This window comes from Malaya genurostris, chromosome 1 (assembly GCF_030247185.1).
Source record: "Malaya genurostris strain Urasoe2022 chromosome 1, Malgen_1.1, whole genome shotgun sequence".
NCBI classification, from domain to species: domain Eukaryota; kingdom Metazoa; phylum Arthropoda; class Insecta; order Diptera; family Culicidae; genus Malaya; species Malaya genurostris.
The window spans coordinates 73245829-73264505 of NC_080570.1; the positions used below are offsets into that span (position 1 = coordinate 73245829).

The window sequence follows — 18677 nt, forward strand, 5'->3', positions numbered from 1 at the left end:
TCTCGTACACTCTATTGTTCACTGCACTGTATTGTCTTTATTTCTGTCGTCTCGACCGTAAGAAATTTTCGACTGTGTCGGATGAGATGCGAGCACGAACTGGAACATTTCTTTTTGACTTCTGGTACACAAATCAGTTTGGTCAAATATGGCTCCGTGGTTAACTAAGCCAAAGCTTACTATAGACTAAAAGTAGCTTAGTTTTGCTAAAGAGAACTTTTAATTTGGAGACGGGTATAGCGTGATGGGTAAGTTGATACATTTCATACAACCCGCATTGGTTTGATTCCCAATCCCGCATATATGATCAAAACCTCTATAACCGAAGCAAAAATAACTTTTAATTTAGAGAACGTGTGTTGAGAAATGACTCAGTCCTGTTAATTAGTTGGCTTCGAGGTTTATATATCCTCTTGCTACATCGTCGTAATTTGCAGATTTGAACCTTTCTCAGAATTCTTCGTGCTAGATTTGTCTCGCAATATTGTAAATACCTATTTTCAAATTTCGTAGAAGCCGTTCATTTAACACTCGAATATACTCGATAACACTCCACTTGAATGTTGATCAAAAACCTAAACAATATTAGGTACAAAATAGTCAATGAAGGCTTGCACCTCCAGACTCGTTTCAGTACTGTCCAAATAAAAATCACACACTTCTTGATTTGCTGAAATAACTACTCTACAGAATATACTCGAAAAAATGCAACACTTTCTTTTGTGTGTAGCGGTATATTCCATGGGTAATAATTGATGCAATTTTGTATTAAACTCGTTTAGAGTGTAATGTTTACATGTACACAACTTTATCACAGTCTGTCCAGTGAGTATCAAAGGTCAATTCTTCTGTCTTGTTCGTCCAGCAGACAATGAAGCGGATCAGATTTCATGTATTCAAGCTAATCGAACCAATGAACAGAATACGGTGGCCAAACTCCGCACAAGTGAGCTGTACCGAAGTGCATTGTTATGGTCGACGAGACGTACATTGAAGCTGACGCCAAGCAGATCTCTGCCCTGGAGATTTGCGTCGGAAAGGTTCCGGAGAAATTCCGTACGAAGAAGGTCGACAAATTTTCCAAGAAGTACTTGAAGTGGTATGAAACTGACGATGTTGTTTATGTGCCGAAGGAGGCCAATCCGCTCAGCTTGTCAGAATTATAAGGACAAAGCTCCGGAAAACAGGGATGGTAATCAAAATCGACAAGGATTTGGAGAAAGAGTGAATGAAAGTGTGTAAGAAAAGTGGTGCAAGTGTTGCACGGGGTTTGATGGATAGCGTCAAGTCCAAGATGCGGGCATTCCCTTCATTGACTATTTTGTACCTAATATTGTTTAGGTTTTTGATCAACATTCAAGTGGAGTGTTATCGAGTATATTCGAGTGTTAAATGAACGGCTTCTACGAAATTTGAAAATAGGTATTTACAATATTGCGAGACAAATCTAGCACGAAGAATTCTGAGAAAGGTTCAAATCTGCAAATTACGACGATGTAGCAAGAGGATATATAAACCTCGAAGCCAACTAATTAACAGGACTGAGTCATTTCTCAACACACGTTCTCTAAATTAAAAGTTATTTTTGCTTCGGTTATAGAGGTTTTGATCATATATGCGGGATTGGGAATCAAACCAATGCGGGTTGTATGAAATGTATCAACTTACCCATCACGCTATACCCGTCTCCAAATTAAAAGTTCTCTTTAGCAAAACTAAGCTACTTCAACTTCAACCTATGAGAAGAAGAAACCAACTTTGCAAAAACATAGCTAATGTGTGGTTATTTAATCTCTGAAAGTTTCAAGTGTATATCTTGGAATTGAATTCTAAGAATAATTCATGTTTATAGCATTTTTGGAGTGCAGTCATTAGCCCCTTCGAACATCATTTTTAAAGACGATTTCCAGAATGCACAAATCTCCAAATAACTAGGGGAACGTGCCACTTGAGCCAATTAATTCTGATTTCTGATGTGCGTTAGGAACTCCACTTAATTGCACGTCATGTTTGTTTGGCTTCAACATTTGACGGTCTGTTTAACTGCCTAAAATATACTTTCACCATAATAATACATAATGACCTAATAGATTTTATCCATATTTTCGGTTCTTGTTGTTCGAAATCATTACAAAGCTAAAACCTACAGTTTTAACGTCTATATCTATATCTCAGTCACTTCGGTAACAGAATCTGTGAGGCAGATTACGCATTAATTAATTAATTAACTGATTTCGCAGCATCAGAGAATTGACGCTGATATGTTTTAACTTGTTCACCCCGCCCACAGCCGTACCACGATCAGGGAGTTTTGTTCTGTTGCTTCGCGAGTTTTGTTTTCGCTTTCATTTTGAACGTGCTTAAATTTGCGCTATCATAAAAACAGCTGTTTCGGCTGTAACTGTGGTAGCCGGTGTAGATTGAGCGTTTTAGTGAGAAAGAGAAAAATAGCTGCCAGTGCTATATCTACGAATGGGAATCGGGTGTCAAAAGTTCTACACAGATAAAATATTTTGTGAATTTACATGCATAAAGCACATATTTGGAGCAGGCAATTGAATGGGAAATTATTTTTCAATTCGTCAATTTTCAATATACTTTGAAAGCAAAATTATGTGTTTTTTTGGAAATATATTCTTGTTAATGGAAAGTCTTATGCACTTCTTCGATTTAATTTTACATCAATCACGGTTTTAAGTCAGGTTTTCCTACTGATGTACTATTGATTTATATGTCGTTTAAATTTCATTATTTTTAACTGTGATCTTTTACTCTTATTTTTTCAATGCAATCGACTTTGTCTAGAAAATTTACGTTTGTATAAAAAACGATAATTTGAGCTTTTCTTCAGTTAGTAAACCAATCGGTCGTCTGAGTGTATTAAGGAAATGTTTGAATCCTGCTCATCCTCTGGAAGAATGAGTTATTCAAAAATTATTGTTAAATTATCTGAAAAAGGAAGAACACTACTAAAAATAGTTAGAAACTCAGTACAAAGCTGTATATACCTATATCGGGTCTTAAATGTAAATAAATCGTACTAACAATTTGATTTATGACTTTTTACAGCATCGATTATCAGAATGAAGCGGGAAATGATCCTCCAGATCGCCAGGATACCGCCAGCAGCGAAGATAGCAGTAACACACAGCAACAGTCAAAGCAGAAATCGTTTCTCATCTCAACGCACGTGACGCATCATATTAGCATGGAAGGTATCACATTCTATACAGAAGAATTCCGGATACACAACCCCCGCCAACAACGACGACAGCACCAATCCTCTTCCTTGTCCGGGAACTGCGAAAGCGCAGCGGTTAACGAGCAGTTTCTGAGCACTATATCAGATCTGCCGGACCCATCGATGACGTCAGGAGCAACCGGGACAGGAAATGAGTTTTTTAGTTATACAAACGCATGTGATAATAGTAGTAATAGTAATAGTTTTAAACGGACCGACAGTATGGGAAGCGCTACTGGAGCTAGCTCGGATTGTGATGAAAACCAAGATGATTATATACGATATATTCATTCTGGTGAAATACTGATTGGTAAATTGACGTCTAAGCAGGTGGTTCGCGTCAGAATGAAACAAGCGGACAATTTAAGTGGCCCAAACGTGGAGTTGGAAATGTCTCTCGGGTGTTTCCAACTGTTTCTATCGCCCAGACAGCTACATGCGATCATTCTGCTAAGTGATACATTTTTAGGAATGAATGAAACCCCAACTCCAGTTAAACTTTCTCCACCAGATACAAATACAAAACAAAAACGATATGAAGATGCGGAATTCGAATTCAAACATAACACAGGTCGAATGTCAGGAGGAATCGGTCTAAATCAGGGGTGGTCAATAGCGGATCCAATGCAGACTATGATTCAAGAGCAGGCTGAATTTCTAGGAAGTGATTTTCGAGAAGACCGATGTGCATTGGAAATGATCGAATCGTCTAACAGTTCAATGACCAGTTCGTTAACGTCTTCAAGTATGGCATCTAGAACAACGTCGGCTAGCAGAAGAAGGATGATTGACCCGGATGCAGATGCGGATATTTCGAAATTCAATGTGAGAGTCGCAGCAATGGCGATAGTTTTGCTACATGAAGATATTCTGGTAGAGAGCAGTCGAACAAATCATATGCAAGAGTCTCCATTGAGCGAAGCTAGTGTTCAAAAGTTACAAGATAAAGCTGATCAATTTTTCCGATCTGTGGGTAATTTAGGATTAGGGCTTGGTGCAAACGATATTCTAAATGCAGGCCTTATAATGGATTCTGGTTGTGATTGTAACCATTTGCGATTGCTAATGGCACCGATAATTGTGGAAGGAGAGGAACAACGAAATCAACACGGAACTGTGTTGCGATTCTCGGTTTCTATTGCCAGAGCAGATTTCCGTGAAATTCTAACAGATGCGTCGGTGCCGTTGATTGAATTCTATCGCGAGAAGGGATCATCCGCGCTTCCGAAAAGGCCGGAAATTATAATGAATTTCAAGCAAACATGTAACGCTCTGAAAGGGTCAAGCGGTAAACGATTTGCTCCCCCAAAACTAGAGCTTCGTTTTTCTGTGGCTTCGTTTCTTTCGGAGTTCGATATTACTATTCTCGACCGGCTTAGCTCTTTGTTTTACCAGTTTCCGTTTGCGGCTTACTATAATCAGACAACCCCAGTGAACTCACCAGAATCACCCGATGTTCAAGGATATTCACGAAAAGTGGAACCCAAAAACGAGATTTACTTGGATGCTCCTTCTATCGATTTCCGATTACGATTTCCAGTACCCGATCTAAGACCTATTCATGATCCACAACGTGTACCTTGGTGGCGTCGAAATATTCGACCGGACTTCGTTTTGGTGAAGCTGTTGCAAGCACGTGCAAGTGTAGCTTTAAGTCCGCATCCCTTGTACGATATATCAGCCAACGAGATCCAGATCTTTTACCATGAAAGTGAGATGAAGCATGACTGTGTGAATATAGGCAAAGCTGTGATGACGGATAATGTAGGTAGTAAGTTTAATGATCAGAAACAAGAACCGGCAGGCGTAGAATATCCTAGGATAGTAATTGAGATCCCAAGTGATGCACAAATCCAAAAACTACAACAACACACTACACAATCAAAATGCGAGAATCGATGTCGAGGTAACTATGAGGAAAGTGACAGCGATCCTACATCTGGTGAGAGCTTTGGAGTAACAACAGGTAAAAGCAAAGAAGACACTCCATTCAGCGCTAAACGGGTGTGTAGGGAAAGTGATACTCCCCACACTAAAGCATCGGTGGATGACCCGGAAACACTTACACTGCCAGGGGATAAAGATGAGTTATATAGATTCTGTCAAGCTGCGATGGAACTAAGTAAATTGCAAATTAGAATTGAACTTCCAGTTGTTAGTTTGCAATTGAAGTAAGTGATTTCTTTTTTCAATTTTCGTTATTGTATTGAATATATCATTTAACGTGTTTCAGATCTAAACACCTCTATGAGGTTATCTATAATCGTATCAGTACTGATCTTCTACTGTGGAGTCCGAGTGCCCCTGCCGCAACTGCTGCCGCCGAGGCAAGTGCCAATCTGAGTGCTTCCAAAGTAGCATTTCAGGAACCGCCATTTAGCTTAGCTAACATGGGTATGATGGACAGCATATATGCTCCATTCACAATGTGCCAGAGTGCCATTCAATTAGGTAGTTTATCTAGTTTTTCTATGTACGTGGAAATTAATTGTACCATATTTTTTACTCTAGATTCCAGCTCTTCTACAAACAATTCTGAGTCGGAATCGGACTCGGACGGAATATTCTACTCCGTGTATGACCGAAACAGTAGATATCTGGCAGGACAAATCGATGAAAGCGGAAGTGAGATTACTGATCAGCTAAAACCGCAGCATCCCAATCTACACAATAGCAGGCGTCATCATTTGCAGAAGCAAAGAAAATCGTCATTCGTGGACAGAAGTAATGCGATTTCATTTCAACTAAACATTGGTCAAGGGATGTTAACCATGTTTGCTCCTGTGAGGGTAAGGTTTCATATTTGGAACTGTGTATGTGTAATCTAGAACCTATTTCATCGTTTTAGGATGCACAAAACCACGTCATACCGGGTCAATTGGGCGAATTTATTGTTAAACTTCAATCTACTTATGTTTTCTCAGTGAATGGCTTCCATGGAAATAGTAATTTGGGTTATTTGTGCATCCAAGGCAAAGCTGCAGATATTTATCATTGTGGTATGTATGTATGTTATAAATAAACATGTTTACTTTAAACATGCTCATGTCGCAAAGTTAGCAACATTTTTTGTCTTCCTCATTTGGTTCCTCAATCATTTGGAAACACTTTCTACCAAACTGAATCTTCAATGTCAATGTGTGTCCTCTTTTCAATTATTTAGGCGAATAACATTACGATCAATGTGACTCGGTGTTATAAGTTCATTACTTGGCATAAATCCTAGAGATGGTCGTGAACGCAAATTCTTGAACCCGAACCTGAATAAAAAAATCGTCACCCGTACCCGATCCGAATCAATTTTTTCCAATTTTTTTCGTATCCGATGAAAGATATAAACCTATCCAAACCTTACTCAAACACGTTAGGGTCGTTTTCGAATTGGGTTTCGTGTGATGAAACACTTTATACAAGATCTGAAACCAGACCCCGACCCGTACCTATGTACTAAATATATTTTTTTGCCTGTGTCCGACCTGAACCTGAATAATACCCGAAGGCGGTCATTACTCGGAAAAATTATTTCAACTATAAATTGATTCACGTCCTTCCTGTTTCATGTCGTTAAAAGGAAAAAAATATGACCTTCAAATCTTCAATCTTCCCTGTCAGTGACGATGGGAGCTTGAAAAAATCATTCTTGAATTATTCCATCATGGATACTATCCTTACATTGTTGGAAGTTGAAGGGATTTAAAAGTAATTTCACGATTCGTAATTTCATCGCCTTAAACGTGCCAAAATTTTGAGTCTATTCCGCTTGATGAAAGTTAAAGCTTCCACAACTTTGGATCAAGAACCATATTCTCAAAACGGGAAGTTATACCCCGAAGTTATACACCGCGGACTTGACTGCTTTAAACATGGCTTGCGTGAATAATTCACATGCTATGGCTCGAGCAAGCATATTTGTATACTGTCTTATCTATATATTTCTTATATGTGAGCTTAAAATGAGAGATGCTTGCTGCAAAAGAATATCAGCTCAGCTGTTTCAAGCAGAACCAGTGGCACGGAGCGCCATCTTGTTGGAACCAAATGGTGTCCAAGTCTTCCTCTTCAAGTAACGGGAAGACCAATCGCGTTAGCGCTCGCCATTGACCATGGCGGCGGCTCCTGCCTCATTTTCGAAGAACAATGGCCCAATGATGCCGCCAGACCAAAATCCGCACCAAACCGTCACTCTCTGGGGCTGCATCGGCTTCTCCATGATAACGTGCGCGTTTTCCGTCCCCCAGATGCAACAATTTTGCTTATTAACATACCAGCCGAGATGAAAATGTGCCTCATCCGAGAAGATGATTTTTTGGCAAAAATCGGCGTCTTCTTCAAAGGAAAACTGCATTTTTTCACGCGTTCCTCAAGCGTATACACAACCATTTTCGTTCAGCTGAAGGATAAAACTAAGTTTCTGTCAAATCAGAAGTGACATTAAGGTTAGCAATGTCGAAATAACCGCTAGTTCAAAAAAAATGTTAGATGACGGACCCTGTAGTAGTTACCTCGAATAATTCCGATGAAATGCGTTTAGGAGCAAAGGCTGTAAAATCTACAATTTTTAACAAAACGTTTGAATTTAAAAAAGGGTCCAAAACTGCCGATTTTTCATGGGTTTACCTTCTTACGAAACTACCCATGCAGCATCAATCATAGTAACCTATGTGTCAGCAGACAAAATTTAACAGATCTATCAGTCGAACTCTAACCGTAATGGAAAAAATAGTGACACTTTGTGGACGCAAACAATCAGAGAATCGGAAGAAAGCCCGGTTCCGGACGGTCGACGATTCTGAGAGACAAGGAAGTTGAAGAGAAAAGAATCTAAATCGTTTGGCCGGTGCAACATGAACATACATGTCAGGAAGCGGAAGTCGCGTTCACTGGTTTTGGAGCTGCAGGCAATGACGCAGCGGCTGAATGAGATGGTCAACTATACTTTCCCGGCAAATGATGATGATGATGATGGTCCCACCTCATACCCCTACAAAGGTGTGAGCAGAACGAGTTATCTAAATGATAATTAATATTTTTGCACATATCTTAACCAGTAAACAAAAGAAAACGATCTGATTAATCTAGCAGGTATAGATTCTTCTTCAAAAGAACGACTGACCACAAAATAACATTCAAATATCTCGGATTTACTATCCAGGGTTAATCAAGAAAATTTCCAACCCGGGAAGATCCTTGATCACATCAGGAATCGAACCCGATATCTTTACCAGTATCAGACAGTAATTCACCTGGCCCTTCCCGCCGGACCAGTTCATCGCTACACACATCAGCTACGATGGAGTAACGAGACTGCGGATGAGCAGAGCCAAGCCCAATTCCATCAACAACTGTCGATCCCAATTAGTTTCCCGAATCTATTCCTTAAATAATTATCCAACCTTGCGATCAAGGTCAAGAGCAAACTTAACACACTGAATGCTAAGGCTCTTCGGCCAGTCCTGTTCGCTTTCCAAATAGTCACTACCTGCTTCGCGCGCGAGGCTCAAACGTTTGTAGACTGCTCATTATTTTTAACTCTCAAACAAACTAAAAATCCAGCATCATCATACCGAACATAGTAATTTAATACGTCTCACAATAATATATATAAACAAAAAAAAATACAATCTTCGTAATACGTAAAAAAATAAAAAATCTAAAAAAATTGAACTAACTAACTAAATATTTGCTTACAAAGCGGACTTTATGTGTGAAATACATAACTTTTTGAACTCCACCAATGAGGCCGCGCGTTTGATCTCTCTTGGCATCGAATTGAAAAAACTTATTCCCTTGTACAACAATGAGTTTTGCGATCTGGCTAACAAAAAGCTTGGTGTTCTAGCATCAGACGCGTTTCTAGTATTGTACCTATGCAAATCAGTTCCTCTTTCAACTCGATCACACAAATATCGAGGCAGCATGCCATTTAATATCTTGAAAATAAATACCATGGTTAAGTAGTAAATTCTCTGTTTCACTGAAAGCCATTGTAATGCGTTCAGTAGAAAATCTGAGGAGGTATATCTACTACATTTTAGAATTAATCGCATGATCTTATTTTGCAGTCGCTGTAATCTCAAGATTTGTGTGTTATTAGCAAGAAACAGAATGGATGGGCAAAAGTCAATGTGTGGTGAAATGACTGTTTTATACAAAAGAATCTTACTATGGGTCGTTAAGTCATTTTTCAAACGACATAATACACCATATTTTTTGGCAATCTTCTTGATGACGTTATTGATATGAGATTTGAATGTTAACTTTTCATCAATTATGACTCCAAGATACTTCATTTCTCTAACGCGATCAATAATTTCACCATCAATTTCCACATTGGCGTCATGACCGGTGCTGACAGAAGAAATAACCATATATTTAGTTTTCGCGACGTTTAGTTTCAGTTGCTTAAATTTTAACCATCGAACCAGCGAACTTAGATCCTCGTTTAAATGTGCAACAGCTTCATTGAAATCTCTAGCCGTAATGAACAGAACAGTATCATCAGCAAACAAATTTATATCACAGAAACGTAAGACTCGCTTCATATCATTAATATACATGATAAATAGAATAGGACCTAACACACTTCCCTGAGGCACACCAAGTGAATTGCCGAGGGAACTAGACATTACATCGTTAAAAACAGTCTTTTGAGATCTACCACATAAATAGTTTTCAAACCATTCATGTGCCATTCCCCCGATGCCAAAACGCCGCAATGTCTGCAACAATAAAGGTCTTGAAATTGTTTCAAAGGCTCTCTTCAGATCCAAGAACACAGCAAAAATACTCTCTTTGGCTTCGATTTTCTCCTTCCATTTTGCCAATACTAGGTTCAAAGCGGTTTCACAAGAGTGACCCTTACGATATCCCGATTGTTCCGGTATTAGCAAACTGTTAGAGTTCAAATAGTTAATCAGCTGATCTTTAACAACAAGTTCCAAAATTTTTTCCAGCGTGTGCAGCATGTTAATGGGACGGTACTCCTCGGCTTTATCCGTTCCAGTAACCTTGGGGATAGGAACAACCAGAGATTCTTTCCACACTTTTGGCACGTGCCCCGTGTACAACGATTCATTTACCAGATCCAGTAGATCGTGTCCGATAACATGAAAGCAATCCTGTATCACTTTTGAGTTTACATTGTCAATACCCGTCGATTTTCCCAAATTAAAACAAATATTTTTCAGTTGTTCAAAAGCGATTGGTTGAAATTCATCAAGTCTACAATAGTTATTCATCGGCTGTGTTATTTCAACAGGTTCACCTACCAATTCAATACTTTGATTGATCTGCTGAACGCGATGTGGCGGTGGTGATGGACGATGAGACCTATCTCACCCTGGATGGCAACGACTGGCAGGCACTTCGTCTTTAACTGAGCTTTTTTAACGAAATCCGATGTGAAGTTCATTTCACACATGAAATTCCCCATGAAAGTGCTGCAACGGCTGAAAATTAGCACCTGTTCTTCTTTCGCTCGGGACTGGTCATGAACGGGGAAATTTATAGTACGAAATGCCTGCCGGAAGTTACGTCGTTCATCAAGAAATATCATAAGGACGAAGACGCGGTGTTCAGGATGGATCTGCCGTCGGTCTACTACTCAAAGCGATCGTTAGAGGAGATGGAGTGGCTGAATTACCGAAGTCGGGAATCCTGCCCAACGTCCCATCGAAAATTTCTGGGCCCTGAAACGCAAGACTCCAACAATTTTGTCGTGAAACTGAGGAGGAATTGATAAATAAAACGAAGAAAGAACTCCGTCATGGCGAATGTTTCGGTTAATTGCCGGAAGGCCGCACGCAAGGGCCTAGATTTTTTTAAAGTTAAGTTGTTTAAGCTTACAACTACCATCCGGAAAACAGTGAATTTTTTATTTCAAGTCGGAAGTCTTTTTTCAAGTCGGAAGGTATATAACCCCTTCAAAACATGGTAATATTAATTATTGATTTATACTATGTTCACACTGGCCGAAAATAACATGTTTTAACGATAGTAATATAATACTACGTTCACACTATGAGATAAAACGAGTTTTAACTATGATTTCATGTTTTGGCAACGACGTCACATGAAAACATGTTTTCCCTAAATCTCGGTTAATTTTTCAAAAGGGCGTATAAGCAAGTGACAGTTTCCCTTTGTTTACTTTCTCTTCTAATAATTACCAAGCGGTTTCCACGTTTATCACTGAACTGTTTGCATGAAATGATACCCGAAACTTTCGACTTTCAAACAGAATAGTGATATAAAAGAAAATCTTTTAAATCACATCACAATAATCGAAAGAGAGAGTGATTAAAGAGAAACTGTCACTTGCTTATACGCCCTTTTGAAAAATTACCCGAGAAATAACATGATATAATGATCAGTCAAGCACAACCCTGCTAGCATTTTCCGTCATTTTTCGACTATGTCAATTGACAAGCTTTTATCGAATCAGTTTTCCATCAGAGTAGCCATGTAATCATAACAAAACAAAACTGGAAACTGTTACAACCATGCTTGTTTTTTTTTGTTTTAAGACATGACTTTTTTGGTCATTTATTGCTAAAAATATTTATTTCGCGTAAATGGCTTAAGTTTTGGAGCAAATACCCTTCGAAACGTTGAAAAATTAAAGCGATTGACATAAAATTTCTAGCAATTTTTCCGAGGCATAGTGAAAAACCAAGCTTCTCGAAACCGGGAATGCAATCTAAATTTTTTTTCTCTGTAGATTTTCCTATTCTGAAGTGCTACAAATTATTCTAAGAGAATTCCGGAACCCAGTAAAGTTCCACAGTAAAGAGCAACCCCAACTCTTATTTGAAGAGGGGTACTTTGCGCAGTATATTGCAAAGTTGGTCAGTTTGTTTTACGATGCATTCTGTTTGAAGTTAGCGGCTTGGCAATTTTCCCCCAAAAATGTTGGATTAGGTTCTATAAAAAGAATCAATGCTGAGAAATATTGTAGACTCATCTTACTTATTATCGTGGCTAGATCGTTGTTTCGATGATTAAGCTTCCAACATCGACGTGAATAAATTTTTAGTAACAGTATAATTGTTCCGAACACCAACAATAAGCCGCAGAATCTTTCATAGTAAATTTTTTTCATTAAACTGCAGTACTAGGGCTAATGAGAATGAACGGTTTTTCCTAACTACTGTCCATAGTCTCTCAACGCTAACATCATCCGTAGCTAGAAAGAGTAACTGGCTTTTTCTAATTCCAGCAAGTTATCAACGTACATTTATCTTCCTCACAAGTGCTTACTGTTTGCGACATAAACATTTTTGCAGTTTGTTTCTAAACAAACTCAATAACAAACAATATGTCATGCGTATAACATAATACAAGTGTGAACAGTTCGTTTCTAACTTTATATTACTATTGTTGAAATGTGTTATTTTTGGAAGGTGTGAACATAGTATAAAGTTAAAACCGCACTGTTCACACTAAGAAAAATGGTTGTACCTATCAGCGTTGCCAGGTCATTTTTCCAAAAATGTTGTCGGCGCAAAAATCTATCTGTATCATATCGGTATCAATATCTCTTCTACATAAGTAGTAGAAAAGGTGAGCGAAAAAAAGGTCCCACGACAACCTTTTCTCATGTCTATTCAAGCTAAAAATCAAAATCGGTACTTATCTGTGTGATCCGTGAAGTATCGGTATTTTGGGAGAACATATCTGTATTGTGATATAGAGGTCAAAAATCTGTATAAATACCGAGAAATCGGTATACCTGGCAACGTTTGTACCAGTTTTCAGTTTTGTTTTATTATGATTACATGGCTACTTTGATGGAAAACTGCTGTTGTTGAACAACTTGTCAATGCAGGGTTGTGATTTGCTGACAATTACATCATGTTATTTCGGGAAAACATGTTTTAATGTTACGTTTATGAATATGAAATAACGCAAAAGTAAAACATGTTATTTCGCTTAAAACGTGAAATCGGAGTTATAACATGTTTTAACTCATAACACATGAATCAATAATTCCCGAGACTAACAATGGAAACAACATTTTTTTTGCAAATTTTTTTTTATTCATCAACATAATCACCTTTTAGGGTGATACAATGGCTCCAACGTTTTTCCAATCTTTCAATACCATGTTTATAAAAAAATTTATCTTTCGCTTCAAAATAAGCTTCAGTTTCAGCGATGACCTCCTCATTTGAGTCAAATCTTTTTCCCTGGAGCATTTTTTTAAAATCAGCAAAGAGCCAGTAGTCACTGGGCGCTAAATCTGGCGAGTATGGGGGGTGGGGAAGCAGATCAAAGCCCAAATCGTTCAATTTCGCCATTGTTTTCATCGACTTGTGGCAGGGTGCATTGTCTTGATGAAAAAGGATTTTTTTCTCTGTATGAGCGGTCGTTTTTTTGCGATTTCCTCCTTCAAACGCACCAGTAAGTCAATATAATAATCACTGTTGATCGATTTACCTTTTTCGAGGTAGTCGATGAAATCACGCCATGCGTATCCCAAAAAACTGACGCCATGACTTTGCCAGCTGACAGCTGCGTTTTCGGACGTTTCGGACGGCTTTCGCCAGCTGTGCGCCACTCAGATGACTGCCGCTTCGACTCTGGAGTGTAGTGATGTATCCATGTTTCGTCCATGGTCACGTAACGACGCAAGAAATCTTTTTTGTTGCGAGTAAATAGCGATAAACTGCTTTCTGAATCATCGACTCGTTGCTGTTTTTGTTCCATCGAAAGCAATCGCGGCACCCACTTGGAAAAAAACCTTTTTCATGCTCAATTTTTCATGAAGGATAGTAAATACACTTCCATATGATATCTGTGTCATCTCAGCAATCTCACGGAGCTTCACTTTACGATCTTTCATTATAATTTTAGTCACTTCACTCACATTTTCCGGTGTAACGGCTTCCACAGGTCTGACCGAGCGTTCCGCGTCTGACCGAGCGTTCCGCGTCGGTACGACCACGTTTAAACTCGGCAAACCACCGACAAATCGTTGCTTTTGATGGACAAGAGTCCGGATAACATTTTTCAATCCATTGTTTCGCTTGCACGGTGTTTTTACCCATTAAAAAACAAAGTTTTATCAAAACACGAAACTCGGTTTTTCCATTTTTTTAACCAACTACAAAACGACTTCACTCCAACCTCGATAACTCAGCTGTTTCTGGTCGGATCGACTTAAAATTTTGACCCGTTTCAAGCAAAGGTTAGTACTCTAGAAAGACGTGGTTACTGGTTTACTACGAGCGCCATCTCTGCTTTAGTCTCGGGACTTATTGATCCATGTGTTAGTGTGAACATAGTATTACAAATAATTATAGAAGTTGAAATTCGTTTCCCCTTGTATTTTTGACAGATGACAGATTTTATATTTTAAAAATCTTCGGAAGTAGCTGCCACTAACCTCAATGGAACGTACCGATGTCTTCAGAGTTAAAACTAATTTGCTCAAGTGGCACGTTTCTTTAGTTATTTAGACATTTTTTACCGAGACTTGATCTCTAATTCCAAAGGAACGAAAATGTTTCGGGAACAAAAATTTCCAGTCATCAAAGTCAATAACCATCTACGTTTGAGTTTCAGTTATATTTCGAGTTGTAATGAATAAGAAATAGTCTTGTTCGGGACCTGAAACATGTGAATCGGAGAAATTTTAATATTTTATATAAGTGGACCTACTGATTTGGAAAAGACCGTGGACCCATGTGTGCGAAGGAAGTAAAAAATGCATAACAGATTCGACTTTCACATTCTTTAAACGACATTTCTTCACTAACCAATTTCCAATAAATTTTGTCCCTGGTAAACCCTTTTCCTCAATATACTACGAACATGAAAAAATACTATTGGCCTTAGATTCCGATGCGAAATGCTTCAACAAAGTTCATCATATATTTTTTCTAACGCAAGAGATGACCTAATGAAACCTCTAAATTGGAAACAGAAAATAACTTTATATACTTTGAATAATTTATTTAACGGTAAAACTATGTAAAACTATGTAAAAGGCGGTTTTGCTCCGTAACAAACAAAATAGATCGATTTTGAACATATTTTTTGAAAATTTATTGCAAAATTCTTTCACACCAAATCTATACTTTACCATTCTATTTTTTTCGCAGGTTTGATTCCAACTCCAGCCAGCAACCCACCACTTCGGTTGGTGAACAGTGTCCTTCCAGCATATATATTTAGTACACTCTATCCTACTCCTAAAAATCTAACCTTGAACGAGCAGCGAGGTTGTGCGAATCGGGAAATGTTTTCTTTGGCGATTCAGATCAAGGCTGTACCGGAGCAAAGCATCAAACGAATCCGAATGGCAGCAGGGATTCAACTTACCACTCTAAGACATCATTCGACACTGCCACAACACTCGTGGTTAACGCAATTATTGGATATGTTCGATGTTGTTGATTATCCAGTGCAAGGATACACTCCGTTTGGTGTCGTTACGGAAATGCATCTACATCTGTGGGATTGTGCAATCGATTACCGGCCTTTATATTTTCCTTTTAGAGCAATTATTACTATCGGTTCGTTCATGATCAGTAGTAATATTACAACGGAAAGTTCTGGTTTAACACTACGATTCATCGCCGAAGATGCCGCACTATGCCTTGCTCCACAAATTGCTTCCCTTGTTCCAGTGGCCAATGAAAAAGATACTCATAGGAAGACCAGTAGCAGTACTGCCGGCAATCGAGATGACAATAAAGTAACTGTTCTACCTTCGAATGAACTGGTTTGTTTGGTTGAAGTAGGTCTATTTGAAATTTCGCTCCGGCTGAATGAAAAAGCTACCAGCTGTTTTCCAAAGTTCGATTTACGCACGGCTATGAACGACATACATGTGCGAACTTGTGCGGATTCTGGACGAGCGCTTGCCCAGTTGATAGGTTACCTTGCGGCCGAAGGTGATTTACTGGCGCAAGATGATGGGGCAAGTGATACCGAGTCGAATGAGTCGGCTGTTGGTTTGCCAATGAGCAGTGAGCTCGAGGGTAATTTGGTACCAGTAAAACCAAACCCTGCACCTGAGGTAACCCCAAAGCAACAACAGCGTGTCAATACTTTGATGGCTGAAGCCATGGAAGAGAGTCTGTTTATCCAAAACAGTACCAGTGATTCATCGCGCGAAGATCAATTGCTAGCAGATGGAGAAGGAGTGGAAGTATTTTTCTTTCCTGATGAAGATCAAAATCGGGTTGCATCGAGAACGAAAATGGTCAATAACCTGATATCGGATCACAGTAACAAACGGCGTTTCGCTTCGGACGATGACTCTCTTAGTATAGAAGAAGGTTCCAGTGTACCGTCATCTTTCCAAGATGACAATTTTTATCTAAAGCAGAGGCAACTCGATGAACGTTCCGATGACACTGGAAGCGTAAACACCGAAATGAGAGAACTGTTGAATTTCGAATGTTCTGTAATGGGACTAGAGAAAGAACGAGACGAGGAAGACGAAGTAGTGGAAGCTCTACCGCAGGTAAGTTTGAAAGAAGAAAAATATTCAAATTTCCTTCAGAGCTATTCAAGATTTACTCAATTTAACATTTTACATTCACTTAGGTTACGATGGATCTCGGCGATGTCAATAAGTTCGATAGGTCGTCGTCAAAGCATATATCCAATATGTCAAAAAATGAACCAAGGAAAGTTAGTTCTGATACAGATGATGATTTTTGCTTCATCGCCGATGAGGAGCGCCCTCATTGCGGCAATCAAGAAGTACCGGTTTTGGAAGAACCGATTCGAATAATTGACAACCATTTTAGTGTCCCAACGGGAAAGCACGATCTGCTGTTAGCTCCAAAAGAGTTTCCAATGGCGGTTACTAGGTACACAATTTGTGAAATGTCGATCACCTGGCACTTGTATGGAGGGCATGATTTTCTAACGGAAGAAGAGAGAAAGAAATCCCGACCAAAAAAGTCACACTCGGAGCATAGTTTTGCTCACCTACCGATGTCAGAAGCGTACAAAAGTGGTGTCAGTTACTCGAAAGGTTCTCCTTCGGTTAGCTTCGGCCCAACATTGAGCCAGAAGCTTACCTGGAAGAGCCGGGGAGGTCCTGAACGAAGACATGATGTCATGATGGAAGTACAGGTGAATAAAGTAAAGTTTTCACACGAAGTCTATCCTACAAACACGGAACAAGCCTCTCGTCAGGTGCTTCTGATAACGGAGTTGGAAATTTGGGATCGATTAGCGGTTTCTGACATAAAAAAATTCTTATATCAGTACAGTGTAGGTGGTCAACGTACTAGTAAGGGCAACAACCATATGATGGTAATTAAATCACTTCATATACGTCCGAATCCGACATTACCGGCTCAGGAATGTTGCTTGAGAATATCTGTCCAACCTATCCGTCTGAACATCGATCAGGATTCCCTTCTGTTTATGGTGAACTTCTTCAACCAACTTGGCGGAGGAGGCGATTTGAATGAGTATGCTGGACAGTATCATCAAACTACTGGGCGAGCGAATCAAACGACGACATCCCATCAACAGCCCGTGATGATGGTCGAGCTACCAGACGCTGCTCAGGAACTGCAAGCAAGGAAAATGGTTTCGGAAAACCTGATGCTACTTATAGATGAAGACGAAAAGAATAAAGAACAACAGGATACGAACAGCGAAGTAGGAGATGATACACCACCTATCTATTTCCGGAATATCATTTTCAGTCCAGATGTTCCAATCCGAATCGACTATCATGGCAAGCGTGTTGAATTGTCTCACGGTCCATTGGCAGGATTATTGATGGGTCTCGGCCAGTTGCAGTGTTCTGAGATTCGACTGAAGAAGATATCACATAGACATGGGATTTTAGGAATGGATCGTCTTCTGAACTTCCTCTTACAAGAATGGTTGCAGGACATTAAAAAGAAGCAACTTCCCAAAATTCTCGGAGGTGTCGGCCCAATGTATTCTTTGGTACAGCTTTGTAAGTTTTCAAGCGTTAATTTATAATAAGTCAAGTGGAATTCATTATACCGTTTTAATTTCAGTCCAAGGTATATGGGATTTGTTCTGGCTTCCGATTGAGCAGTACCAAAAAGATGGTCGTATTGTACGTGGATTGCAGCGAGGAGCACAAAGTTTCACTGCACGTACGGCACTGGCTGCCTTGGAGATTACTACCAGAATCATCCATTTACTACAGGTAATCACTACAACGTTTTCTCCATATGTTTTATTTGATAATGTTCTGGCGAAAATGCTAGGTAACGGCTGAAACTGCTTACGACATGGTATCGCCTGGACCTTCGGTTCGCCGTGGACGTGGAAATAAGAAAGGAAAACGAAAGCGGCTGCATCCGCCGCAAGACATTCGCGAAGGAATGACAAATGCGTTACAAATTGTTAAGGAGGTAAGAATGGAAAAATTCGAGATTATTTTCTGTTCGATTATGAAATACACACTAAATGTGATGCGCCTGAC

The 18677-nt window shown here is 39.3% G+C and overlaps 1 protein-coding gene across 5 annotated transcripts in view; it reads left to right on the plus strand.

Moving 5' to 3' along the window:
- The window catches only part of LOC131440462 (autophagy-related protein 2 homolog A), a 101034-nt gene that overhangs the window by 81182 nt on the left and 1175 nt on the right, over positions 1-18677 (plus strand). For all 5 annotated transcript variants that reach the window (XM_058611754.1, XM_058611757.1, XM_058611755.1 and 2 more), the window contains 8 exons: positions 3070-5412; positions 5475-5692; positions 5753-6030; positions 6090-6240; positions 15346-16715; positions 16799-18179; positions 18244-18398; positions 18460-18606. In XM_058611754.1, coding sequence (XP_058467737.1) covers positions 3070-5412; positions 5475-5692; positions 5753-6030; positions 6090-6240; positions 15346-16715; positions 16799-18179; positions 18244-18398; positions 18460-18606 — 6043 coding nt within the window. The remainder of the gene's footprint in view (positions 1-3069; positions 5413-5474; positions 5693-5752; positions 6031-6089; positions 6241-15345; positions 16716-16798; positions 18180-18243; positions 18399-18459; positions 18607-18677) is intronic.